The 25,121-nt window shown below is 47.1% G+C and overlaps 1 protein-coding gene across 1 annotated transcript in view; it reads right to left on the bottom strand.

The window, feature by feature from the left end:
* Positions 1-25,121, bottom strand: part of ELOVL5 (ELOVL fatty acid elongase 5) — a 69,050-nt gene that overhangs the window by 5,755 nt on the left and 38,174 nt on the right. The window contains exons 2-5 of the mRNA XM_079935702.1: positions 18,497-18,562; positions 16,308-16,495; positions 2,470-2,547; positions 1,503-1,674 (exon numbers count right to left, since the gene is read on the bottom strand). Coding sequence (XP_079791828.1) covers positions 1,503-1,674; positions 2,470-2,547; positions 16,308-16,495; positions 18,497-18,554 — 496 coding nt within the window. The 5' untranslated portion in view covers positions 18,555-18,562. The remainder of the gene's footprint in view (positions 1-1,502; positions 1,675-2,469; positions 2,548-16,307; positions 16,496-18,496; positions 18,563-25,121) is intronic.

Below are 25,121 nucleotides of genomic sequence, written 5' to 3'. Positions count from 1 at the left end.
AAGCCCAGGGTCTGTTGCGCAGCTACCCGGTGGGCATCCAGCACAGGAGTCAGGAGACCACCCGCCCCACTCTGGCACCTAAAGGTTTTGCTGCCAGGCCCCCAGTGGCTCCCAGAGGCAGCTGCCCAAGTGCCTGTGACTGCTGCGTTGCAGATGTGGGGGGGGGGGCAGCCAGTGGGCGGCACGTTCAAAGCTGGCCGCCTCTACACATTTGCTGAGGTCTGGAGAGGTCTCTGAAAGCACCTCCTAGTTATTCCCCAGGACCGCAGTGCGGAGGCCATATATTCTTATCAATAATAGAGTCCAGAGCCTCGTTCCTTAGAGATGAGAGACCCATTATTTATGTCTTAATTTGTAATTTCCAGTAGAACCAGCAGGTCTTTTTTCAGACTCTCCGCCCTCTGCCCCCACAGTGAGCAATCAAGCAAAGCTACCAGTTTTCCCCCTCGTGCGGTCAGACACACCAGGCTGGGTTGTGCCGTCAGACACACCAGGCTGGGCTATGACAGGAACTGGCCACGTGACCTTGGACAAGTCACGCCCATTCTCTAGTTGTTTCTCATCGGCCAGGTGGGGCTGGTGATCATCTGTCATCCTGTGGGATCTTTGACATTTAAAGTCCTCTTCTAATGTGGGGAGGTGCCGTTTCTATTAGAAAGTTAAGTCAGGTAACCCACGGCCATGAGGCGTGAGCTCTACCAACCCTTCTTTGGTCTCAGGGTTCTCCCAAACTGGAAGGAGCTGTACTTGGAAAGTCCCTTCTGGTTCTAAAATCCTCTATGTGAATCCTGGTGGGCCAAGTTAATCAAGGGTGGTGCTAATCCTGGGGAAAAACATATTGTGAATAGACTCAAGGGGTCCTGGTCAAAATCTGTTGGTGATGGATGACAGAAATTTTGACTGGGACATGTTCGAACTCCTGGGCTGACACTGACGGGGACAACTTAAATCTCTGGAAATTACAGGACACTTCAGACTACAAGCGGTCCACATCCTTCTTAGAGAATTTACTTCAAACGTTGGTGCTTGTCACAGAAGCTGCTCAGCTAAACACGCTTCAGGAAGGCGAGGGCCACTATAGCAGAGTATGTGCAGACTCCCTGAGGTACTACAGCTAAAGCTTGTTCTCCGGTGCCCACTCCATGGTGTGATTCCATCTTCCTGGTCTGTCCCTGTCAGTCAAACGTCTTCCAAATTATAGGGGAACAAGGATCAGGGACAATCTGGAATAGAGAACTCTGTCCTGATTTCTTCATGTGCCCCAGGCTGGGAATCTGGTCTTTCCCTCATCTTGCCAAATCAGCACAGGATGTGCACCGAACTAGAAAAAGGTTCTGTCAGCTTGCTGAGTGCACAGGCCACGCAGACTATCGTTAAAGGCAACCTGGACACCACATTCAAAGGCTTGACCTAGATATCTACAGAAACAACACCTTTTCTCAAAGCCTTAGTTTCAACTCAGCCTTTCCGCTCACACCTGTCCCCAAAGATGCCCGACTCACAGTGGCCACAGGGGACCCAGTTCATCACGAACCACCAGATGTTGAGCATGGAGGCGTGGTGGTACACATGCAGGACCGTGACCTGGTGGTAGTTCTTGCGCAGGATGAAGAAGAAGGTGTCCATGAACTCAATGAGCTTGGAGAAGTAGTACCACCAGAGCACGCGGATGATCTAGGAGGAAGGGGCCGTCAGCATCTTCCGGGTTCTGCGCTCAACCCCAGGATCCCACCGCCCCCGCTCCCCCCGACTGGCCCTGCCAAAGCGTCACTCTGCAGTGCCTTTAGCCAGAACACCAGGGGCTGGGTGGGGGGCTGGAGGGAGTGGAGGCAGGGAAAGCTCTCAAAGGTCCACCAACCCTTTTCAAGTCTCTAACAGATCCCCGCCGGCCTCCTGTTCCCTCTGGAAGGAGCCTACAGAGCCATCGGAGGAAGAAAACCACATGAAAGGCACTTCTGCTTTCAGGGGCTGGCGTGGGGCAGGTGACAGACACGAGGCAGAGGAAGAAAGGAATCAGGGTATCCAGTGCCAGGTTCTGCCCGACTAAACGTGCCACACGGGGTCTCTAAGGAAATGACTGCCACGCTGAGGGTAGACTGCAGCGTTTTGTTAAAAACAAAACCCAAAAAACACGCCAGAGTGGAAGCTGGAACCGGCAGACCACACTCAGAGGCCACTTAGAGGAATGATTAAAACACTTAAGACATCCTTCCGATCCCGTTTATATAAACAGAGCACAAATACTGATAAATGCATGCACATTTTTTCCCTGGAAGCTGTTAACAGGACTTACTTTTTGCAGAGAGGGAGATTTTAGTTTCCATTCTATACTTTTCATGCTGCTTAAGTTCTCATACCATGTGCACATACTGCTTTTAAAGTTCTTTAAAAAATGTCCACAGGGATCACCTGGATGGCCATCTTGTCTTTTGAACAATTTAGTTATTAAAAAAAAAAAAAAGACAATACCTTCATGTCTGCTTCTCCTCCACTGCGTGTGCCCTGACAGAAGAAGTTGTACTGGCCTTCCCATACTCCCGTCACTAACTGGAAAAAAAAAAGAAAAAGGGAAAAAGCTAATCACCAACAAAATAAGAACCAGGAGAAGTCCTATTCAATTAAAGTTCATTAATTTGAGAATCTGTGCAGACTGACCTTGGGCTGTGCTGAGGCAAGTTTGGTCCGGGCAAAAAACCATAATGACAAGGGAGCGTGAACCAAGGGGGGTTTACATGACTAGGGACTCAATTTCACAAGGGGCAGGCCCTGCTTTGCCAGGCTGCCTCTCTCCAGAACCCTCAGTTCCCCTGGGCCCATCACAGGCACCTCGCCAATTCCGAGGCCCAAGTTTTCCAGTCATGGGCTTGGGTCCTGCCCTGCCACGGCCTCAGGGGAAACCACAGGCTTTCTCAAACCTGAGTGTGTAGGACCAGAACCACCTCAAGGGCACAGTGAAAGGCAGATTGCCGGGGAGTGTTTCTGGTCTGGCAGGTCTGGGGTGGGGCCCAAGAATTCCTGCTTCTAGCAGGTTCCCAGGTGATCCTGATGCCAGTCTGGAGCCCCCCTGCTGCAAGCCTGGGGCAACCGAGTCCAGCCTGAGCCTCTTCACTGTTTTCCGCTGCTGTGTCGTCTCCGGATCCATGAATGAGACCTCTGCGAACTGAGGAACTGTGCCCACGCCTCGGAACTCACCTGCGGCAGAGTAGGCACTGTGGTGGCACAGTGAGGACCCCGGACTTGGGGTGCAGAGCTGCAGGGTCGCCAGTTCTCCACGAGGGCCTCAGCTGCCTCACCCGCACATGAGGGTGATGCCCGGCTAGGGGGAGACCTAAGGACCTGCTCCAACGGTCCAGAAGGAAGGTGTGATCTGACCACCCTGTGCGTGTCCACTATGTTCCAGCCAGCCAGACACCCACGAGATGCGCCTTTCTCCACGGAGACCGAAGCCCACCACCATCTCCTGAAGCCTTGGCATCCTCAACTGTTCCCGGTGGCTCTCCCTCTGGTGGTCAAGTGGGGCCATGGGAGGAGAAACCTTAGGTGGTCTGTCTTGTCGTGCTTGAGCTCATCTGGGGAGCCAAGACGAGGAACCGGCCACTGGGCCCCCAAGTGTGGTTCTCAATGTGTTCCCTAGTCCAGCTGCACCAGCATCATGTGGGAACTCAAAAGACATGCAAATACCTGAGCCCTGCCTGGAGCTTCAGAGCCAAAACCCTAGAGAATCCAATCCTATGGTTTATAAAGTGTGGTCCCAATGCAGCAGCACCATCACCCAGGAATTAGCTAGAAATATAAAATCTGAGGCTTAACCCCAGACCCACTGAATCAGAAATTTCTGGGTGTGAAGCTCCGCAGTGTGAAAACTGGTTGTTTCACAGGTGATTTTTGATGCCACTGATGTTTGAGAACTGTTAAGCTGTGGTTCCCATTCCAGCTGTAGGACAGGCTCACCGGGGGAGCTTTTAAAAATTGCTAATGGGGGCTTCCCTGGTGGCGCAGTGGTTGAGGGTCCACCTGCCGATGCAGGGGACACGGGTTCGTGCCCTGGTCCGGGAGGATCCCACATGCCGCGGAGTAGATGGGCCCGTGAGCCATGGCCGCTGAGCCTGAGCGTCCGGAGCCTGTGTTCCGCAACGGGAGAGGCCACAACAGTGAGAGGCCCGCGTACCGCAAAAAAAAAAAAAAAAAAAATTGCTAATGCCTGGCTTCCCCCAGACCATTAAACCAGAAGCTTGCAAGGCAATTCCAGTGTGAAACTAGGAGTGGGAACCACTGGTTTCATGCTACCTGATTCACGTAAGAAATGGTTCACCTACCAGCGCTGCACAAAAGATGTAACCGAGACACAGGACTTTAGAACCTCGCACTGACCACCTTCCCCTACACTGTCCTCCAACAGAGTTTGGCTGCGGGGGAGGGCAGCGGCACACAGATACCCTCAGGGAACATCAGCTGATCACAAAGGTCTGAAGACAAACGGTTAAACTTCCACCCTCAGAGACAAAAGCCAGCACACTCAACACCCTGCTTCAATCTGGTTTTCCTTCTACTAACTCCTGTAAGAGCTAACACGGTTTTTGCGGCCAAAGACCAGCCCATCATTTTATGATGAAAAGAACCCAGGATTAGGGAGCAGAAGTACCAGGGCTAGTGAGCAACCTGGGACATGCCAGCTAATTCCCTTGGACCTTGGTCATTCTTTACTGTAAGCAGATGAGGCTGTATTAAATTATTTCCAAAGGTTCTGTTTTAATTTTCTACAGTTACTAAGATTTTTTTGAAAACAGACCACACATAAACTACACTATACTATCTTTGAAAAACCAGACCCACAGGTAATTTACTGGAAGGTATATTATCTTTCTGGTCTTCCCCTTCCTAAAGTCATGCCAGTTAAGCACACCGCGTGCAGACCTACCAGAAGTCCCAACCAGCAAGACACAAAGCCTGAGTCTAAAGTGGGCTGCGTGTGTGTGTGCGTGTGCGCGCGCGCGCGTGTGTGTGTGTGTGTGTGCCCGCGCTGGGGTGGAAACCTGAGGGAAGAGAGGTGTCATCTTGGCACAATGTTCTTTGCTGCCCTTCCTTCTACCCCATGAGGGCGCTGATAAATTTTCTTCTGTGGCTGGAGGGTACAGAGAAAGAACTTTTTGGAACTCCACTGGGTTAAAGGATGGAGATAAAGAAGCCTAGATCACAGGTGTGAGCCTCTCCCAGGTGAGATACCTTCTCCAAGGGCAAAATCTGTTCCCCTTGTAGGAAGTCCCACCCCTTGAGCCCAGCTGGCTGTTGCATGATTCCGTGTTTCTGGTCACAGGAGCAACTAGGAGAGACAGTGTGAAGACTTCAAAGCAAACGCGTCACCACTTCTGGGCATCCCCTCTAAGCACATCTGCTTTTGCCCCTTGGCAGTAAAAAAGGGGAAACAACTTTCAAAAACACCAGAAGAGAATGTAAAATCTTTGTTCACAGAAGCCTTTCCTTAGAAACAGAAACTTGCAGTTCTTTTACATCACCAATGGGAGGGAGGGAGCACAAAAAATACTATGAAACAGCAAACCATGCCTGTTCCTTTATTTACAAAAACAGATGGCAGCTCTTCAGGCCTCATTTTCCTCACTCTTCAAACAGGATAAAAATAATACTCTGGCCTGTTCAGGCTGCCGTGAGACGTTAACAAGATGTGTGTAATGCTTATCTCACCCAACCTGGTATAGAGGATAAGCACAGCAACTGTTAGAAATGACCATTACTTTATCCTTTTCAACTGCAGTGCTCTCTGCACCCATGGACCCCCACCTCCAGCTCTCAAAATCTTATTCATCCTTCAAAGGTCAGCTAAAATTTTATTGTTTTTCATGATTGCTCCCTTGAGCACTCCAGCTGAAGCCCGTCTCCTGCCTCTGAGCCGCCGTGACTTACACCTATGTGCTTACATGCTCCTTTAAGACCCGTCACTGGCTCTGTCTGAAGCTCCTCTGTAAGCTCTCAGAGGTTGTGTCTGCACATCTGCATCCACAGAATCCATCACGGGGGTGGAGGGAGATGGAACGGGGACTCGTACATAAGGGATGTTGAACAAATATTTGCTCGATAACAACAAACAAAGTGTTCAAGGTGCTGCTTCTTGCCCCTTAAATCTAGGCCCAATGTTTTATTTGCAGGGGAAAATAAAAGTTTCCGTTCACAAGATGAAAACCAGTCCTCATTAAATGTCATACTGGTGACATGGAGTTTAATTCTTAAATATCCTTGGCTTCAAAAGGGACAGGATATTTAATACGTGAGGATCAAGCACCCGAGTTCAAGTTTATTCACCTAAGCTTCTCAGCCACCCTCCGTACAAGTGGCCAGTATCAGGGTCCTGCTCTCTCCATTCCCATCAGAAAAAAACGGCATGTCTGAGTACCAGACCCTGGAGGCTCTCAGCCAACGCCCGGCCTTCCCTCCAAGAGCTGCTCTGGGCAGCTCATCACACTGCAGCCCCAGGGAGGGCCCAGGAGGTGGGACCAAAGGGGAGGCACTGGAAGTGAGGGCAGGGCTCTACCCTGACTTCTGGAAGTCACCCCGACAGGGCAGGTCCGTGCTCCAGTGGAAAAGCAGGCCACAGCAAGCAGCTGGCCACCACCGCCCCAGCTCCGGATCCCACCGGCCACTCCAAGAACCACCGAGGGAGCACTAAGTACCCTACACCTGGCTTCTCCCCAGTAACCAAGACACACACAGCACCGCTGTGAACCACCACTCCTTCTCTGGAGTAAAGCAAACTTCAATTAGGCCATGGGCGTGTGCAGAGCTATAATTAAAGCCTAGCTAGAAGCTTTCTTCTCTCCTTATGAGACAAATTCAATAACCAAAAGTGGTTTCATGCATCTTTTCACTTAAAGAAGAAAACTGAGGTGAATACACAGCTGGGTCTGGATGATGCAGTTCACGGAGTGATTCATCTCTAGTTGATTGTCTAGGTGAGAGTTGACTTTTCTCATCTAACACCACAATTTAACCACAAATGTATACCCTATAGCATGATAACCACTTCCAAGGCACTTTCTGTAATGCCACCAAAGCATCTCAAGAAACAAGATCATTTGAAACACTTTCAGCAGAAAAATGTCATCCTGTGTGGCCCTCATCAGTTCACTCACCCCAACAACCCAAGATGTCAGAGCAGTAAGGTGACCCCTTTCCAAAAGGGGCTAATGGATTTAGTGATGAGGGTTTGATGAGCTGTGTGGTTATTTCCCCCTAAGCAGAAATGGAATGAAAGGTAACGGGAACAGACACTATCCACGCTGAAATTCAACCATCCCAGGACCCGAGGGACTTTGCTAAAATAAGCACCACCACCCAAAGCGTGTGAGGTTGACATCTTCCCAGACTTGACTGCTCCTGTGGCATCTACAAGTGTGTACTTTTTAGAACCGGTACAAGGTCATGCTTTTTATTAAGGAAACAGAGACGAGTACTGATATGGCTGGTCCAAAGTCACACAGCTTCTCAGTGGCACTGCCGGGACCAGCACCTAGGAATCCTGACTCTTGGTCCAAATGCAATGTCTCTAACAGCACTTCCAAGCTCCTCTGACCTTCTTTGTCTGTTTTTGTGTCTTTAGTAAGAACACAATGGAGATACTCTATTCATGAAGAATTCTATGGAAAAGCAGACCTTTCGCTGCATCTTTATCTTCAGCAGATGTTTGGTTTCAAATGAACCATCAGCTACTCCCAAATTAAAAGCACCTCTTTCTCCAAGGTTTAGCTGGCCAATATTGGCAATGCCATTATGGAACAGGGTCAAGTCAAAGCATGTGGTTTTGAATTTCAAATCTTTCCTGTCCAGAGCAGAAGGGTGCCCATTAAGATAATTTCATACCTGTGGCCTCCCAAAGTGTTTTTTTCCACTGAGGCCCAGGAACCCCTTGGGTTACAGCTGACTGCAATACTCTTGGTTACGTCATAAGGCCAGGCTCTGTACACTAGAGAAGGCTTCAGAACAAAGCACAAAGAAACAGCTTGTCCTCAGCCCAGCCTGACACAGGTATGTCTGGCATTCTTCCCTCAACCCTGGGCCCTGTCCACTTACGCTGGCAGTCCTTTTGTCTCACTATTCAGCCTCCTGAGAGGTGGTTTCTGGTAAATTGCTTCCACATACCCCACAAGAAACACTCATTTTATATTTTATGGGACTGGCTGGGAGAGAAAACCCAAGCTGAGGCTCAGTGTTCTGAGGCAGTGACGCACAATGGCCTGAAGCACAGACTCGAATCCCAGGTCCACCCGGGGCTTTGCCTCTGCAGAAAGGGGACAGTGACAGTGTGATGAACAGTGAGTGAACCCACTACCTGGCATAAGGCAGGCACTGTATATATAAGTCTTTGCTATGACTCTACACAAATGTCTGCTCTTTCTGCCCCAGCGCTTGAAGGCTCGTGACTAGGTCTGCACTGCTGCTGCTCCTACTGTATACAGAAGCCCCACCAGAGCATCCTCTGTGGAATTTAAAGAGAGACCTCCAGGGCTTCCCTGGTGGTGCAGTGGTTGAGAATCCGCCTGCCAATGTAGGGGACGCGGGTTCGTGCCCCGGTCCGGGAAGATCCCACATGCCGCGGAGCGGCTGGGCCTGTGAGCCATGGCCGCTGAGCCTGCACGTCTGGAGCCTGTGCTCCACAACGGGAGAGGCCACAGCAGTGAGAGGCCCGCGTACCGCAAAAACAAAAACAAAAACAAAAACAAAGAGAGACCTCCAGCTTACCTACTGACTCCTGCTTTACAAACTGAGTCTGCTTTAGTTGAGGATTTGTAGACTGGTTCCTTTTTACACCAGCTGTAAGGCTCAGTTGCCAAGGTCTGTAGGGTCAGTTTAGAGGAGTCAGGCCTGGCTCTGGACCAAAGCCAAAGCTTCCTCTCTACTGGAAGGCATCCCTTCCCTGTCCCCTGGGAGTGTGGCTGAGGGGAAGGCTGTCTGTCAGAAGGCTGAATCCTTCTCTCCATCTTCCCACTGCAGGCATTCCCTCAGGGCAGTGCCAGGTAAATGGACAGGCAGGTAACTGAGGTGCTGCTTCTCCCTGAGAGAAGCTTCTTTCTGAGCAAGGAGTTTCAGTGGTAAGGGAACTGTGAGTGAGAAGTGTTTTAGGCAATAGTTGGGCCTTTCCTATGAGTATTAATCTCACCAGAGTTTCAACCTCTGTTCAATGCGGAAAGGCAGAATAGTACTAAATGTCTTTTTCAGAGTATTTTGGGAAACAAAATCATTTCTAAATAAAATTCAGTAATTACTTGCCAGGTCCTTTAAGTGTTTTTCCAAATCCTATTTTTTTCCACAATAACATATCTATTTTAAGAAAGCCTGAAGGGAAAGAAAAACAAGACCGTTTAGAATATAATGTCTCCAGAACAACTGCTCTGCAGCTCTATCGAGGACCTTCAAAGCCAGAGCCAGGGAGGCAGTGCTGTCGGGGGCCTGGGGAGACGTGCTGACAGCACCGACGCCACAATTACAGAGGGGGTGGAAAGCACAAGCAAAACACCCTTCCCGTCAAATGCTCAACTTCTCTCATCCTCCGCATAAAGCAGCATCGGAAATCTTCAAGAGAAGATTCAAAGAAGAAAACCACTGACGTCTGGTCCTGGCAACGCAGCAAACCGCGCGAAAGCTGAACCACCTCCCCACCGTTAACACAAGGCAGAAATGCTGTATGAAACTCCAAAAAAAACTCCAACACCACTGATGCCTAACTGTAAGGTGAGGCTTCCCCTAAAAAAATAAGTTAGAAAAGAGGAAGTGAGCTTATATTCAAGTTCTTTTAAAAATCTCTTTTATTTGGGGCAGACACGTTTACCTGAGATGACCCCAGCAATACTAGCTTGGGATGCTTACACGGGACACCCTACAAACTGTCCTGTTTTTGTTTTTAAAAAAGGTAAAGAAATTTAACATAGGGTCTTCCCTGGCGGTCCAGTGGTTAAGACTCTGCGCTTCCAATGCAGGGGGCGTGGGTTTGATCTCTGGTCGGGAAACTAAGATCCCACATGCTGTGCAGTGTGGCCAAAAAAAAAAATTTAACATTGATATCATAATTATTCCCAGAAGCATGACCTCACAGATATAGCTGGAAGAAAATTTTTTAAAGGATATTTTCAAATAGCAATACAGCAAATGGTTAAGTTTGAGATCACAGTTGTATCTAACTAGGAAAAAACCCAATGTTTCCATGTTATGAAGTGAAAAAAAGAACAAGCAGTGAATTTTTATGAAGAAATAAATGTATAGTAACTGAAACTAAAAATGGCTGAAAGAGCAGATTAGACACAACTGAAAATACAAGTGAATTAGAGGAATGCAGGAGAGACATAAAGATGCAAAAAACACGAGAGAGAATACGTAGGGGTGAGAATGTCCAACACACGTCTAATAGGAGCTCCAGCCAGAGCTGGTGAAGGAGGAGGAAGCGTCAAGGATACGATGCCTGACGACTTTCCCAAATTCAGAAACACAGAAATTCTCAGCTTGGATGCACACAATCCTGAGTGAGATAAATGAAAGTGGACTACTATCTAGGCACACTCTGTTTCATTCTTAAACAATTTTAGAAATATCTGGAAAGAAAAAGACTACCTACAAAATGAACAAAAATGGGAGTGCGGCAGACTTCTCTGATAAATCTGCAAAGTGCTGGGAGAAGATAACTGCTAATTTAGAATTCTACGCCCTGCTAAAATACTATTCAAGCATAAAGTCACATAAATGATGCTCAAACAGAGACTGAGTTTACCCTTCCCAGAAAAGGAACTACTTCAGAAGAAAACTGAACCTCAAAGGAAAGAATGGATTTCACAAATGAACAGTGTGCAAAGAAAATCAGTAAGCACAGACTGTAATGATGACTGTTTAGGACCTCAGAAAGAGGTGGAATGAAACACCTGCCAACAATAACATGGAAGATGGGGGATCAGAGCCCAGATTTTCTACGGTCCTTGTATTGTTCAGGAGTAGAAACAGTAATTCATTTTAGACTTCATTAAGTCAAGGGTGCATGTTAAAAACTTATAGGTAATTACTAAATAATAGAATTACAGTAACTTTTAAATCAGTAAAATGAAAAAAAATGCAACAGAAAGCAGGAAAGGAATAAAAAAAGAGCAAAGAAGACATACAAACACACACATACACACAAAGGTGATAGAAATTATTCCAATATAACGATTATACTAAATTAAAATGGATTAAAATTTCCCCACTAAAAGACAAGAGAGTGTCAAGATTCAGTCATTAACTCCTAAGTGTATACCTGGCCTAAATAAATAAATAAATAAAATTTGCACACAGGGACATGTCCAATAACATTCAATGCAACATTGTTTCTGTTTGGGGAGGAAGGTTTCTGATCAAGAAAAAAACATACTTTTTAATTCCTTCTTAACTGCAAAAGCTTTTTACCTCAAGTGCCAGCATATACATTTATTTCTAGCTAGTAAAGCACATGAGAATTGCTGCTTTGGAGAATAATTATGAAAATAATACAATTTTGTTTCTGTAATACATTAAAAAATGCAAAACAAGAGTGAAGTTTCTGCAAAGGAGAAAGATAGTGTTGGGAAATAATTCTCCAAGGATCTCAATGCAAAATTGTTACATTGGAAATAACTACATGTCCATCCAAAGAAAAATGGATAAAATGGCGTAATAAACTCTAACACTGAAATAATACAGAGAAGTTAAAACTAATGAAATGAAATCCATAAGATTCAACATATATTCTCAAAATATAATGCTGACTGAAAAAAGCTATTTGATAAAGAGTATAAACTGTACACCATTTATGTAAGTTAAAAAAATTGTCTCAGAATATTCTGTAAGTTGTCACATATACATACGTTTAGTAAAAGTATAAAAACATATCCAGGGGCTTCCCTGGTGGCGCAGTGGTTGAGAGTCCGCCTGCCGATGCAGGGGACGCAGGTTCATGCCCCGGCCAGGAAGATCCCACATGCCGCGGAGCGGCTGGGCCCATGAGCCATGGCCGCTGGGCCTGCGCATCCGGAGCCTGTGCTCCGCATCGGGAGAGGACACAAACAGTGAGAGGCCCACGTACCACAAAAAAAACCAAAAAACACCCCAAACATATCCAGAAAAGAAACGAACTTCAGAAGAGTCAAATCTGTGAAGGGGCTGTGCTTTAGATGCATTTTTGTCATTTCCTCTTTAAACAAAAAATTCAAACCAGTAATGTCAATATTTGTTAGGTACATAGATAAATATATTTCTATGATTTTATTTTCCATATTCTGAAGTAGTTTTGGACTTACAATTTTAAGTAAAAATTGCAAAGGGAAAGAAAAAATAAGTTTTGAATCTATGCCAATTCAGATCACCTATCGAGTTAGTTACCAATCATTCTCTAAAATTACATTTTAAATGTTCTGAATGTTTGAATCATTTCACTGAATTTTCTCACACTACTTCACAACACACAGTTCTAACTGCAATGGAATAAACAATCAAAATAATCTTGTTTGTAATCTGTGATTTATCTTTGTTAAATAAAGTAAAACGTCGTTCTGGCATTTGCTTTTTTATGTCTTAATGCTGAAGCCATGCTAACAAGGGGACGGAAAAGATGTGGAAGGAACATTGTAACTACAGCCAGTGAGGTGCGTGTGAGAGATGCAAGGCTGGAGGCACCGTGGGCACCCCTGGGGGCACCGTGATGGGACAGAAGGCGTCAGGCTCCTCGGGACCACGGGGAGGCAGGAGAGGCTGGGATCACTGCTCTAGAGCCAAGCCCTCTCAAGGTGTCACAGAGCAACTGACCTTGAGAAGGGTCCTCAGAAACGAGACGGGGACTGTCAAACCGAGGCAGGCTTAGGTCTGAAGGAAGTGGAGTTTCTAGGTGGGGCAGAGACCCAAAGAAAGGAAGAACCTGGTTTTGGGGGTCTGAGTGGATGGGGCACTGGGGCAGGCTGCTAAGGAGGGCAGCCAGCAGTTCTCTCCATTCAAGTTCAAGGTTGACGTGCTGTGCGTGCTGACCCTGCTTCCTGCTGCTACTGCTGAGCCCCGCGATCCCTGCACAGGGATGCTCCCCTCCGGACCATGACAAACCAAGCAACTGGATCCTCCCTGCTTTGCTGACGAGAGGCCAGAGGCCAGGAGCAGGGCGGATATACAAAAAAAGTTCCAGGTCAGGACAGAGCAGCCCCCTGAGTGTCTGACATGTTAACTAAGGAGTTATACTACTGCGTGAGCCAGGGGAAACCTGAGTCCAGCCCAGGTACACCCTGCACAATGAGGGAAAAGTCACAATCTGGCATCTGGTGGGTGGGGATTCTCAATCTTGGGGACAAAGGGAAAGATGTGTGGATAGTCTGAAAACACAGTGGGGCTTCCATTCAGATGAAACATGCCCTGGAGCTGGGAGGTGGGGGGGAGGGAGGGGGCTGGAGGAGTAGGGGTGTGGGTAGAACGGCACACAAGGTGTTTATGTTTGCTATGAGGACACCGTTTTACAAAGCTGAGCGAGTAATGCAAACTAAGTTGTTTCTCTTCTATAACTTGACATTTTATTTTCGAGGCTTTACCACTGACTGTCATCTTAGACAACACCTAATTTAATAAATGAAAAAATGCTTGCCGTGAAGTCCTCTACTCCTAAGCTAAAACATACCACTTTCAAACATACTTCTATTCAGGGATTATGACCTCTTTCCCAGAAATAAACACCAAGTTCATGAGGCAATCAGAAGTAAAGCCATGTCTCTCTTTTTAATTTTCTTTCTACCAAGTGCAGAAGCTATGACCAAGCTCTTTCTACACCTTAAACTCAGTTTCACAGTTACAAGACAGTCATTTGGTTACTTTTCTTCTTCCAGTCATTTTAAAACTTCCTGACTCCTCTCTCATTTCCTTTTTATCTCCCTCTTTCAAGATTTCTCTTATCTCCTTGCAACAGTTAATTTTCTTTATATTAACCTAGAACTTTGCCAAGGCAGCTGAGAATTCATACCACAGGATTAAACAAACAGAAATATCAATGGCTACATATTTAAGATTCTTTACAGACCCAAATATGTAGATAAGCAGGTGGGTAAATAAAGATTAATCGTTGTGACCATGCCAATGGTGTGACCACAGGCAATGGCTCCAACTCTTGGGATGTTTCCCTGAAATGAGGGGCCCAGCTGGGCTCCATGGTCCCCTCAGTTTGTTCTGCTGTAAAATGCCATGACTGCCCCGTGTTTCAGTACTCATTGGACTATAAAATGCTAAGGAAAAAAAGAGGAAAAACCAGTAGCTAAAATGAAATTTAAAACTTGACGAAAGATATGTTATAAGGGTATTCCTGAGGGGTTTATGTAAGTACAGGAAAAAAAAAAGTCAGACAAAATCAAAAAGAAATATCATCTAATGTGGGTACTAGGGTTTATTTTCAACTCGGGAATATCTGATCTGGGCCTATTTTTATAAACTTGATTTAATTTAAAGATTATTGCCCCCTTATCCATTACTTCCCTATGTACTCTAAATTGTGGGTTAAGCACGTTATTTTCCTCCTCTATTTCCTGAATCTCTCTATTCAGGGCTTAGATACTGCTCAACATCTTCCAATGTTTTCGCCAAGCTGTCTTGGAGGGAAATCTGTACTTCCTATTACAATGCTTTTAGAACCCCCCACATTCAGCCACATGCACTTGGAAGCGATCTACCCAGCACTCTTCTTCCCCTCTTTACCAGGGAATTACCTGTTTCAGAGGTTAATTATGAAGTTGTAATTATATCTCTAGGGCTTGAGAAACATATAAGACAGATAGATACTTAAGTTCTGTAAGATTTAATAGTCTTAAATACTTTTTCTCTAGAATATTGCTAGGCGTAATAATAAACTCTGTAAGAGCCTTCTTAAGGAAATGGCTCTACCATCTATCAAGTAGGGGAAAGTAAACGGTTCACTCTAAGACCTGACAGCTTGCTGTGGCTTTGTCCCTGGAACACAGAGATGAGCACAGTGCTGGGCCCACTCCTGTGCACTGCCCTTGCCTCCAGGCCCGCAATCTCCACCTCGGAGGCTAATTAAACTGCTTTCGCTCTAGAACAGGCCAGAAAGGAAGCAAAACAGGAGTTGTGAGCATTTCACAGACTGTCAGGCATAAAAGCAATGATAGTAGCATCTACCAGCCTAGTCATAAAACCTTTACCTTGGCTTATGAAGCACATGTGGGGGGTGGCCAGACCCAAACCTCTCCCAGCGGCAGTGCCTCTGACGATCAGACACATGCTTCCCACCAGCTCCTGCATCACACGCACACCCCCGCACACACACGGGGAGACCCCCGTCACAGCCCGAGGCTGCTGGGGAGTTCACTGCAAGATTCGTATTGATTTCTCCCCTTTTCTTCTCTTTTACTACTCCTTGGAGAAGAAGCCAAAATGAAAGGTTAAAAATCCAAACAGGAGTACTTGCAAGTGTTTGTTTTATGTATGGCTTGAGTCTCAGCCCCAGAGATTTAGCAGTAGTTTTGTGCTATAAACCTGAACAGTGTAGTTCTGTCCCTAAAAATGCATACAAATCATTCTTATCACGGTGGGAGCTTTCCTCCCCTTCGAGCTTTAAAGGCTAAGTGACTATACTGTCAAAATAGGAGGCTTAAGTTTTGATTCCAATGTGTCTTTCACTCTTCCTTAAGCCTTCAAGATCATCAAATTTGGTTTTCAACATCCCTGTTTTATAGAAAAAATAATCTGGCCTGAACTTAGACCATTCCAACCCTAAACGCAGACCTCACTATCTACTCTTCTTAGCTTTGAAAAAAAAAACCTCTCAAAGCTCCAAGCTGTCTACAGCGATCAGATCAGGATGGAGAGGGCTGACCGACCACAAACATACCAAACGCAGACTCCGCCCACTTCCTTCCCCAGCTGCCTCCAAACAAGAACCAGGCATTTATTAAATGCTTCATAATAAAATGCTCACAGATCTGTTCTTTGCGTTCTGTTCATTTTCTACTCTGTGTTCTGCTTGCGTAAGAGTATTTCTGAAAATATTAATTTTAATTCTGAGTATAATACAGAACATAAATAACAAAAGAATCCATAGCAAAGCCTTCTACTTTAGATAGATGTGCCCAGAAGGCACATTTGTACAAATAACTCTGGCGTTTTGAAACATCGATTTTATAACATCCTCGAAACGCATTACTGTACCTGCCCTCCCTGTTCTCTCCCCCCACGCAGCTGCCTTTCTCCACTTAGGAGCACAATTCAGGACGGTGACACGAGTACATTTAAGTGAGAGGAAGCTGTGTTAACCTCTGACCTACCTCACAGAACATATAGAGAGACAGCAGCGTGAGTCCAAGGTTATACAGCACTAAAATCCCCCGACAAGAGAACGGCGGCCTATTCTTCATGTATTTTGGTCCCAGCCACACAATTAGCAAGTATAGGATGGAGCAGAGCAAAGTAGGGATATAACTGTCCAGAAGAAACCATCCTTTTACTCTGGGATCTGGAAAATATTAAAAGAAACAACATTTAGTGATTAACAAAGTAGATACAAAAATAGTAACAATGTTTTTCAAACATTAAAACATTAATTAAAATTTCCCAAGCCAACAAAGCAACTGGAAGAGGAACTGTGAGTCTTCAATATATAGCCTCAAGGTGAGGCTCACACTCATGTTCTGAGTAACGACACGCGTTATTAGTCACAGGTTTTGCTAAATAATTTTTAAAAATCCTTTCCAAAGAATCTTAAAGAAACCAAGGAGAAAGCTCAATTTTCCATTAACTGGATTGTTTAACCAGGCTTGCTGAATTATGCACGGGACAAGGAAACCCTAGACATGGCAGTCTTTGAGTTCCAAAGTCCTCCATCCCAGCCCAGTGTCAGCCAGTCTGCCCAGCATGCGCAGACTCAGAAGACGTGCCACTCAGCCAGCTCAGAGATCGTCGGATTCAACAGGCAGCGTCTGCCACGAGTGCCATGGGCAACAGCAGCGGGGATGATATTTTAAAAAGTGAGGGTGAAGCAGCAATGACCAGGTAAGTGAAGAACGGAAGCTTGAGAGGGAAGACCTATACTGATTCAAGGAAATTACTGGCACAGGAGGGACCTCCCTGGCTCCCCTCCCCTCTCCTAGGCAGGAAGGAGGAGGAAAAGGAAAATGCACTCCAAGTGGCTGCCCGCGGCAACCTGACAGCCCTCCCGTGGCTGGGAACAAACTCCCTGGCAGCCGGATCCCTTGGGTGTTATATGTCCCCTGCAAGACTCAACTCCATCCTCTGGCTGACTCCTAGGAAGCCACCTCTGCAGCACGTCCCCCTCTGCATCCTGCTGCAGTGAGCCCCCAAACCTGTAGCCTGCCCTTCGCTCTACATACCCTCCAAGGCCCCCCCACTGTGGAGCTCAGAGGCACATGCTGGTTTCACTTCCGTATCCTCTAAGCAGCAGCAGCTAAGTGGGGACAGTGTCTCAGCCCCTTCTTTGAGCTCCTGGCTGGACCATCTTGCTACTCTCTCCAATGCTCTCTCCCTTGACCTTGTAGGACAAGCACAGGTTAAGTGGAGCATACATGCACTTGGGGAACCACTGTCAGTCTCCTTTCTTGCAGACACCCTAAATTCCCGCAGTGTTTCTTCTCTTGGCTTTAGAGGGAGACGCCCTCCACCCTCTCCCCACTAGTGATGCTAGGGTGGTGGCTGCCAGTTTCTGCCGAACTGTGCTTCTTAGAAGCCCTTCAGGGAAGCGGCCCCCCCAGTGAACTTAACAAGATGATTCTTAACCCCTTTTGTTCTCAGCTCTGGGCTGGAAGCGGTCAATTCTGAGAAAACAAGTTCCTCCGCAGCAACTAACATCAGACTGTTACAAATGTTGATGTGTACATAATCACAAACATAATAAATGCGCCCACAAAAACCTCCCATTTCCTTTTACTTAACGCTGTTTTGCACCATGCTTTTTAAATTTTATCACAGATCTTCATTCTTCTATATGACCAAGTATCCAAGTACTTCCTGGGTGGCTGGCCCCAACCCCAGGCGGTAAATCCTTAGGGATCTGGTCAACTGTGGAGACCTAACCCACTCCCTGGGGGCTGGCTCAGACATAAGCATGTGGAGCAACTGTGGCCACAGTTGTGCTCCACAGTTGCCAACATGTGGCAACAGGGCATTTTGGAAGTCAGTTTCAGCTGAAGACTCACAAGAACTGAGGAAACCATGTCACCAGTAGTGGTGAAATCTGTGGCATTCTCAGGCTGCAAGCTTGACGGCAAAGCTGAGCTCCAGCCAAAGTCAGCAGAGGGTCACAGCACCTGTGTCTCTGCCCCAGCAGCCAGGGGACCTCAGAGGACTCCAAGCCCCTGGTATCCAGGACAAAGCGTTAGTCTAATCACTGGAAAATGCTCATGTTTTCTAGAATGTCTTCGTGCAATATTTACATGTGCCTGTAACAAGGAGCGGGGGGGGGGGGGGGAGGAGGGGGGAGCAAAACCCAAAACCACCTTACCTCGGGGGCCGAGCAATGCCTGGAAATAGGTACTAAGTGATGCATCAAAGTGTTCCATTTTAAAACCTATTAAGAAAAAGAGACATTGATTAAATCTCTACTCAAAATGCTTTTTGTATTTTTTCATAAAACAACAAGAACAAATTCTTTTCAGGGAACATGCTCTGGACAAGGTTAAGTTCCTCATGTTCAAACAATTTCTTTTTAAACTCACGAAAGTAACTTATGGGCTAAGTTCTAATTTGAAAATCAAAAGAAAAGACACAATCCTGTGAATTCACTTTATAAATGAAGCACCAGTTTTCTGTGCTTCTTTTCTCAGCTCTGTAAAAACTCTCTCTGTGAAGCTGAAATCTCAGTGGGGAGAAGGATGGAACTGGATAGAAAGGAGGCAGACAGGGAAGAGCCCTTCGGGGCAAATAGGACCGCCACAGGGAGAAGACAGTTCCTCTGCTGGGTACTTTTATTACTTACTGTCTTAACGTACTCACGTCCATAGTAAAAAAAATTCAAACATTTAAAATGAAAAGCGGAGGTAAGAAAAATCTCATCACTTTGCTCCAACACAATCCCTCCACCCCACTGTTAGAAGAAGCCTACTGGTACCATTTCTTGGGTATACTTCCAGAGATTTCTCTCTTTTGAGCACAAAAGAAGTCATGCCAAATGGGAGTTTTTACAATTGTTGGTCACAACCCATTAATAGATGATCAAGTCAACTTCGCATTAGAAATAATAAACTGATCATAATAATCACAGTGCTTTGCCCTTAGTGAGAACGAATACTGTCACGAATCTTCAGTGTTACTGTACCATACTTATGAGTGCGATGTACTCAGCTGCGATGTGAAATATATTCTTACCGTGGTAACTGCAAAAAAAAAAGGCTTGGAAAAATATTGCTGATTGTTTTCACTGACATCTTGGAGATGATCTCCTATCACTGGTTACAGACCTACCTCCATCTTTAAGACTTTAAAACTCCCTATTTTCCCCCCATTTAAGATTTACATTTACAGGGTAGCGAAGCATCTTTTCATCTGTGTATTGACTAGATTTTCTATACTAAAGTTCGGAGGCATATGTTTAACTGTCTTGGTCATTACTCTCATAGAAATAACCACAAATATTTTTGCTTCCAAGGGCAAAGGCAAAATTGGTTTCATCAACTAGGCAGTTAATCATTTGCCATCGATGACACCTTGAAAGCAGCAGCGACCAGGGTTCCGTTCCAGCATCTGTCCTGCCCTGGGGAGAGACTTGCAGGGCGCGGACTCCCTCAGCCAAGAAGCCACCAGCTCCCACACACCAAGTGCCAGCAATTAGATACGCCACCTTTGTCATTCAACAGTTACACAACTAGGTAGAAAAGCGTGACAGGCTGGCAGGTGATTAAGAGGCTCCACGTTGGGCTCCTTATCAGACAATTTGGGTTTGAAACCCATTTTTTCCACCTAATAGTAATATGGCCTTGGACAACTTATTTAGCCTCCTACCTGTAACATGTGGGAAATAATAATTGCCCCTCAGGCTGTTAAGAAGAGCAAATGATCTAATACACCAATACGCCTAAGGTCCTTAGAGCAGTGCATGGCGCGCAGAAAGCCCTCCCATAAAGGTTTCCTGCTGTGTGTCTGCCGCAGGGTCCACTCCACAGTGGATACCGCCAGCGTCCGTGTGCCCTGCCCACTAAACTCCCACCAGTGAGCCCACAACGTCCAATGCAAGTCCTAACACCCCCAGGGGGCAGCAATGGAAGGTGGGACAGTTGACAACATCTCAGGAGAGAGGCACCTGTCAGCGTGAAGCATTATCTGAGCATGAAAGATGAGGCTGAAATGAACGTACTAAACCTACTGTGTACAAAGGATTGTTGAATAGGGAAAAACACAAAGAGTTCGCCTGGAGGCCTAGAACAGACTAGATTTTCACGATGGGGGAGAAGGCACGTGCTGAACACCAAAACCAACCGAGTTTGCCAACAAGCAGATGTTGGAAATGATGCACATACGCATTAACAACAAGCTGTAAAAGTCCTAGCAAGTAACAGCATTCTGGGATCCAACGTCGGGAACACACCTGACGGAAACAGTAAGAACACCCTTCTCATTTTTATCTAAGAGCCCTTTCACGGGAGCCTGTAACCAGTTTTGGTTTCTATGTAGGGAGGATGTAGAAAAGCTGGAAACAGAAGTAAAAGAATGCTCAAAAATGACAGGAAACAGACCTGTGGGGTGGAGGTGGGGGGAGAACATTCGTGGACTTAGGGAAAAAATGAGGCCCAGGAATGGGTATAAATGACCCATCGTTACAAAGATGACAACGCTGACATCATGGCAACAGAAAAGCAGCCTGGCTAAACACAAGGTAAAATTTCAGTCCAATCGCACTGAACCCAGCAGCAGGCCCCCAGACGAGACTGGGGATCTAGTATGTGGTGATACTGAAGACTTCTGTTACAGGCCATCTGTCCTGAACGATCCGAATCTGAACCCGTCCTGAGCCCTGCAGGAGGTGGCAGCACAGGGGCTCATTCTGAGACGGAACATCTCCACACGCTTCTGTCAGGAAGGGCCCAGCTGTTCTTAGACCACATTTCTTCTCAGCTTGAGAATTCTCTCAGGCTTGCAGAACTTTTCACCATCCAACTTAGGAACACGTGAAAAAGCTAGCCGAACAATCACAACAGTAGTAATTTTCAGAGAGAGTTGCTCATAATTCCTGAAACGTCTATACTGAAAAGGGGGAACATGAGGCCCTAACCAGCAGAGTCCCTGGCCGGGGAATCGGAGGCCTGGTTGTGGGCTGGACGCGGCCACGTTCATGGCTTTCCCCATCCTCTCCCCGGGCCACGCCCACGACTGGACACGTCCCGTGACCTGCTCAGAAGGGGCTATTTTTACACTGGTCACCAGGAGGCTTCTCCAGCAAAGGTTTGCTTTCATCATCTCAGCACAGTTCTGAGTTCCTGTCCAGCCGGCCACACGTCCAGATCCCTTAATACCACGGATTCATTTCTCATTCATACCACACGCTTACCAAGCACCTGCCCCGTGCCAGGAGCAGAGGCAGGACGGCCCTGACGGGTGCAGCAGGGAACAAAATTCCAGGCTGGGCAGGAACACACACGTAAAATATGGTACGTTAAGTGACTGTCAGCAAGAAAAAATAAAGCAGGGTAAAGGGGATGGGATCACGGAGCGAAAATTTACTTTGGAAAATGCAGTCGCCACTCGGAGAAGGTGACCACAGAGCGGAGAGAAAGGGCACTCCAGTTTGAGGGCCAGCTGGGGGCAGTGGCCTGGGGCCATCTCCCCTCTGTCCTCCCCTCCCCGCCCACTGGGGTTCACAGAAATCAACCCCACGGCGCGGGGAGCTCGTGGCCACCGGCTGGCAGGGGAGGCGGCTCCTTAGCTGCACTCACACCGGTCCCCGCGTCCCCTTCGCAGCTCCCTGGCTGGCCCGCCTGGCAGGAACAGGACAAAAGGTCCCAGCAAGTGAACTCCTCCCGCCAGGCCGGCCCGCCCTGCTGGGCGAACCGCGCACTTGCTGAGCAGCCTGTGGGCTGAGCTGTACTCTTTTGTACTTTTCTAAAGGAACGGGAGAGGCACGGGGCCCTGCAAAGCCCTTGACACTCTGCCTGGCGATCTGTGATCACGGGAATGGCATGACCCACTTTGCACAAGGTGTCCAACTGCACGGCCAGGTCTGTGGCCTGCCTGACTGTGGTAGATCCCCATCTTCCAAGCTGCACGTGGGCTGGGAACGTCACTTCTTAACAACCAGGCAACCTACTGGCAGCTTGGGCGAGCTGGGCCACTCAGGCACACAGCTGCTCTGGACAATTGTACTAGCAGGGACCAAGCCCATGTGCTGGGCCCATGCAAGAGGAGCTCTGGTCCTGAGTGCAGCCAAAGAATAAGCCATTCTTTGATGTGACTGGTTCCCCACACTCAGACAGGAAAAAGGGAGAGTCAGCACCTCCCAGGGGCCAGATCACGCTGACACCTAGCCAAGCATTGCCTCCCCACACTCTTTAACCAGGAGTCTCTGGCACTCGCTCAACCTACGGGGCCTCCCAGAATGACAGGTCACGACAGGGAGTAATCAGATACATTAAGGAAAATTCCAACCACAACAGCATCCAAAAGCTCTTCACGAGTTCAAGGGCCACACACAGAAAATGACAACAATGAAAACAGGATAAGGGTAGAGAACACGGGCAGGTAAATTAGAATAGATTTTAAAGAACTCCTCTGTACGCACATTTCCCAAAAGACACTCTTAGTTGAAAGCCACTTCCCACTATCAAATTCTGGAGTGTTTCTGGTAACCATGCAGCTGTATTACAATTGCGCCTCACCGTAAGTATCTCAATAGAAGAAATGATTAACTAGGGCCAGTAATTACCCTGTATTAAAAGAGGATGAGACAGCATTCAGTACACCTTCATCTAAATCAAGGATTAGTTCTGTGACGCGGCAAGTTCCTGGCACGTGTACTACGTATTTTAGGGTTGAGGTGAGCCTCAGGCCTAAATTCAAGAGAAACGTTGAAACTACCACAGCTCAGAATACACAAACCTGGAAATACTGATGAAAACAGGGCACAAAAGGGCAAAACCCGAATCCCCCAGAGAGCCGGGCTCCTGTGGAAGATCCATCTGTCCATGAGCTGGCTCTCCCCAGGAGCAGGCCCAGGTGAGTCACCTGCGTGAGGCCCAACGAGCATTCGTTTTCACTGTGATCTAGTATCACACAGAATTTGCTGGAGGCTCGAAACAAGACACAACAAGCTCTGTAGCAAACCAGTGCCCTCCCTTTCCACGTGGCCCCCAAGAGAGACAACAAACTGTGAGCAAACGGGGTGGTGGGGTGACCACAGGGAAGGTCGCTGGGGTTAAGGAGAGCTGCTCCCACCGTGATGCTCAAGATGAAGTTATTGGTCTTGGTAAGAACGCAAATGCTGAGCCTCTTGGCCATTTATACCTGGAGCAGAAGAAAGTGAGAAAGCTACTGAGCACGTGAAAAGTACTGAGATCTTAAGGCAAATTTGTTTTAAAGGATAGTAAGATTTAAAAAAATTATAAAGGAAGTTAATTACCTAAAGGAAGTTAATTACCTAAACCCACAACCAGGCTGTTTGCTGACTCTCAAGCTTAGCAGTGACGATTGATTTTCAGGGTCAAGCCCTGGTTTTTCTTGCTGCCAAGGCAATGGTGGCAGGGAGAAGTCAGCTTGCTTTGAAAGCCCCCTTTCCTGTGAAATCAGTCAAGTCACATTGCTTTTGGTTTAAAGATGTGTTTACTGCAGACATTTAACTACTGTTAGCTTCCTCATCGTGTCCTGTTTTATTTATTTATTCACTTAGAACTGTCACAGTTCATCTAAAAATGAGTCAGCTAAACTGAGCTTCCAGCTCCAAGGGGTCAGGAGGAAATCTCCCTCCACTTTCTATTCTCCAACCCATTCATCCCCTTAACAGTCAACTCCTGTTAAGCAGGCATGGGAACATTCCAAGTTGCTGCCAATAACACAAAACATTAAATGGTGCTTGAATTTGGTAGTCACAACACTGTTTCTTGAATTTAAAAAGGTTTTTCTTGGTTGGAGAAAATCAGCTTGGGAATAAGAGGAGGAAAATGACCACATCTGCTCAGAAATGTTAAAATATACAACTGTCATAGAGACCCTAAGGAGAAAAACATCTAAGCACTAACAAGCTTCCAGATACGAAAGCAAGTAGACAAGAGAATCCCTTTAGAGTGCTGGCACTTAAAAAGAAGATAACTCCGGGGCTTCCCTGGTGGCGCAGTGGTTCAGAGTCCGCCTGCCGATGCAGGGGACACGGGTTCGTGCCCCGGTCCGGGAAGATCCCACATGCCGTGGAGCGGCTGGGCCCGTGAGCCATGGCCGCTGGGCCTGTGCGTCCGGAGCCTGTCCTCCGCAACGGGAGAGGCCACAGCAGTGAGGGGCCCACGTACCGCAAAAAAAAAAAGATAACTCCGGATTAAATCTTGGCTCAGGAGAAATTATCTGCCACATCAACAGATAATTGATGTGGTCCCCTCATTCCGACAATCCAGGAATCTGTGCTTACTCTCATTCCCCCATAAGCTTCTCATACTTTCTTAGCCTCATTCTAAGGGCACATCCAACTCGCGTTAATACTCTGATGGAGTCATTCTCTCCTACTGTACAGCAAGCACGTGAGAAAGGACACAGCTCTGGCTGGGCTTCAGGCCAGTCACTGCAAAGCTGGGGCACTGCCAGGCACCACCAAGTCCTGCTATAGGTCAGCGCTGTGGTTAAAGGCTGAGCCCCTCGTTCTGGTGTAATGGACAACTGGGGTGTGGGGGGGGGCGGGGACTGTAAATGCTGCCACACTCAAGTTTTCCCTTATCCAAAAGTTAGATGAGACAGGTTGAAAGGGAAGCCCACGTCACCTCCACCTCCTTGGTTGCCACCAGTTAACTGAAAAGCACTATTCTAACCATTGCCGAAGCAGGACATTCTATTCTTCTAAAGCGGTGGAGGGTCATACCCACTCTGTTCTTAAATGAATCATCTGTGGTCCTTCCTCCCTGTTCATTCTGTCTTCAACCTTTTCTCCAAGTCCCAGGTTA

This window comes from Stenella coeruleoalba, assembly GCF_951394435.1.
Source record: "Stenella coeruleoalba genome assembly, chromosome: 10".
Lineage (NCBI taxonomy): Eukaryota > Metazoa > Chordata > Mammalia > Artiodactyla > Delphinidae > Stenella > Stenella coeruleoalba.
Note: the sequence above shows the minus strand (reverse complement) of the source record. Positions and strands in the feature narration are given on the sequence as shown.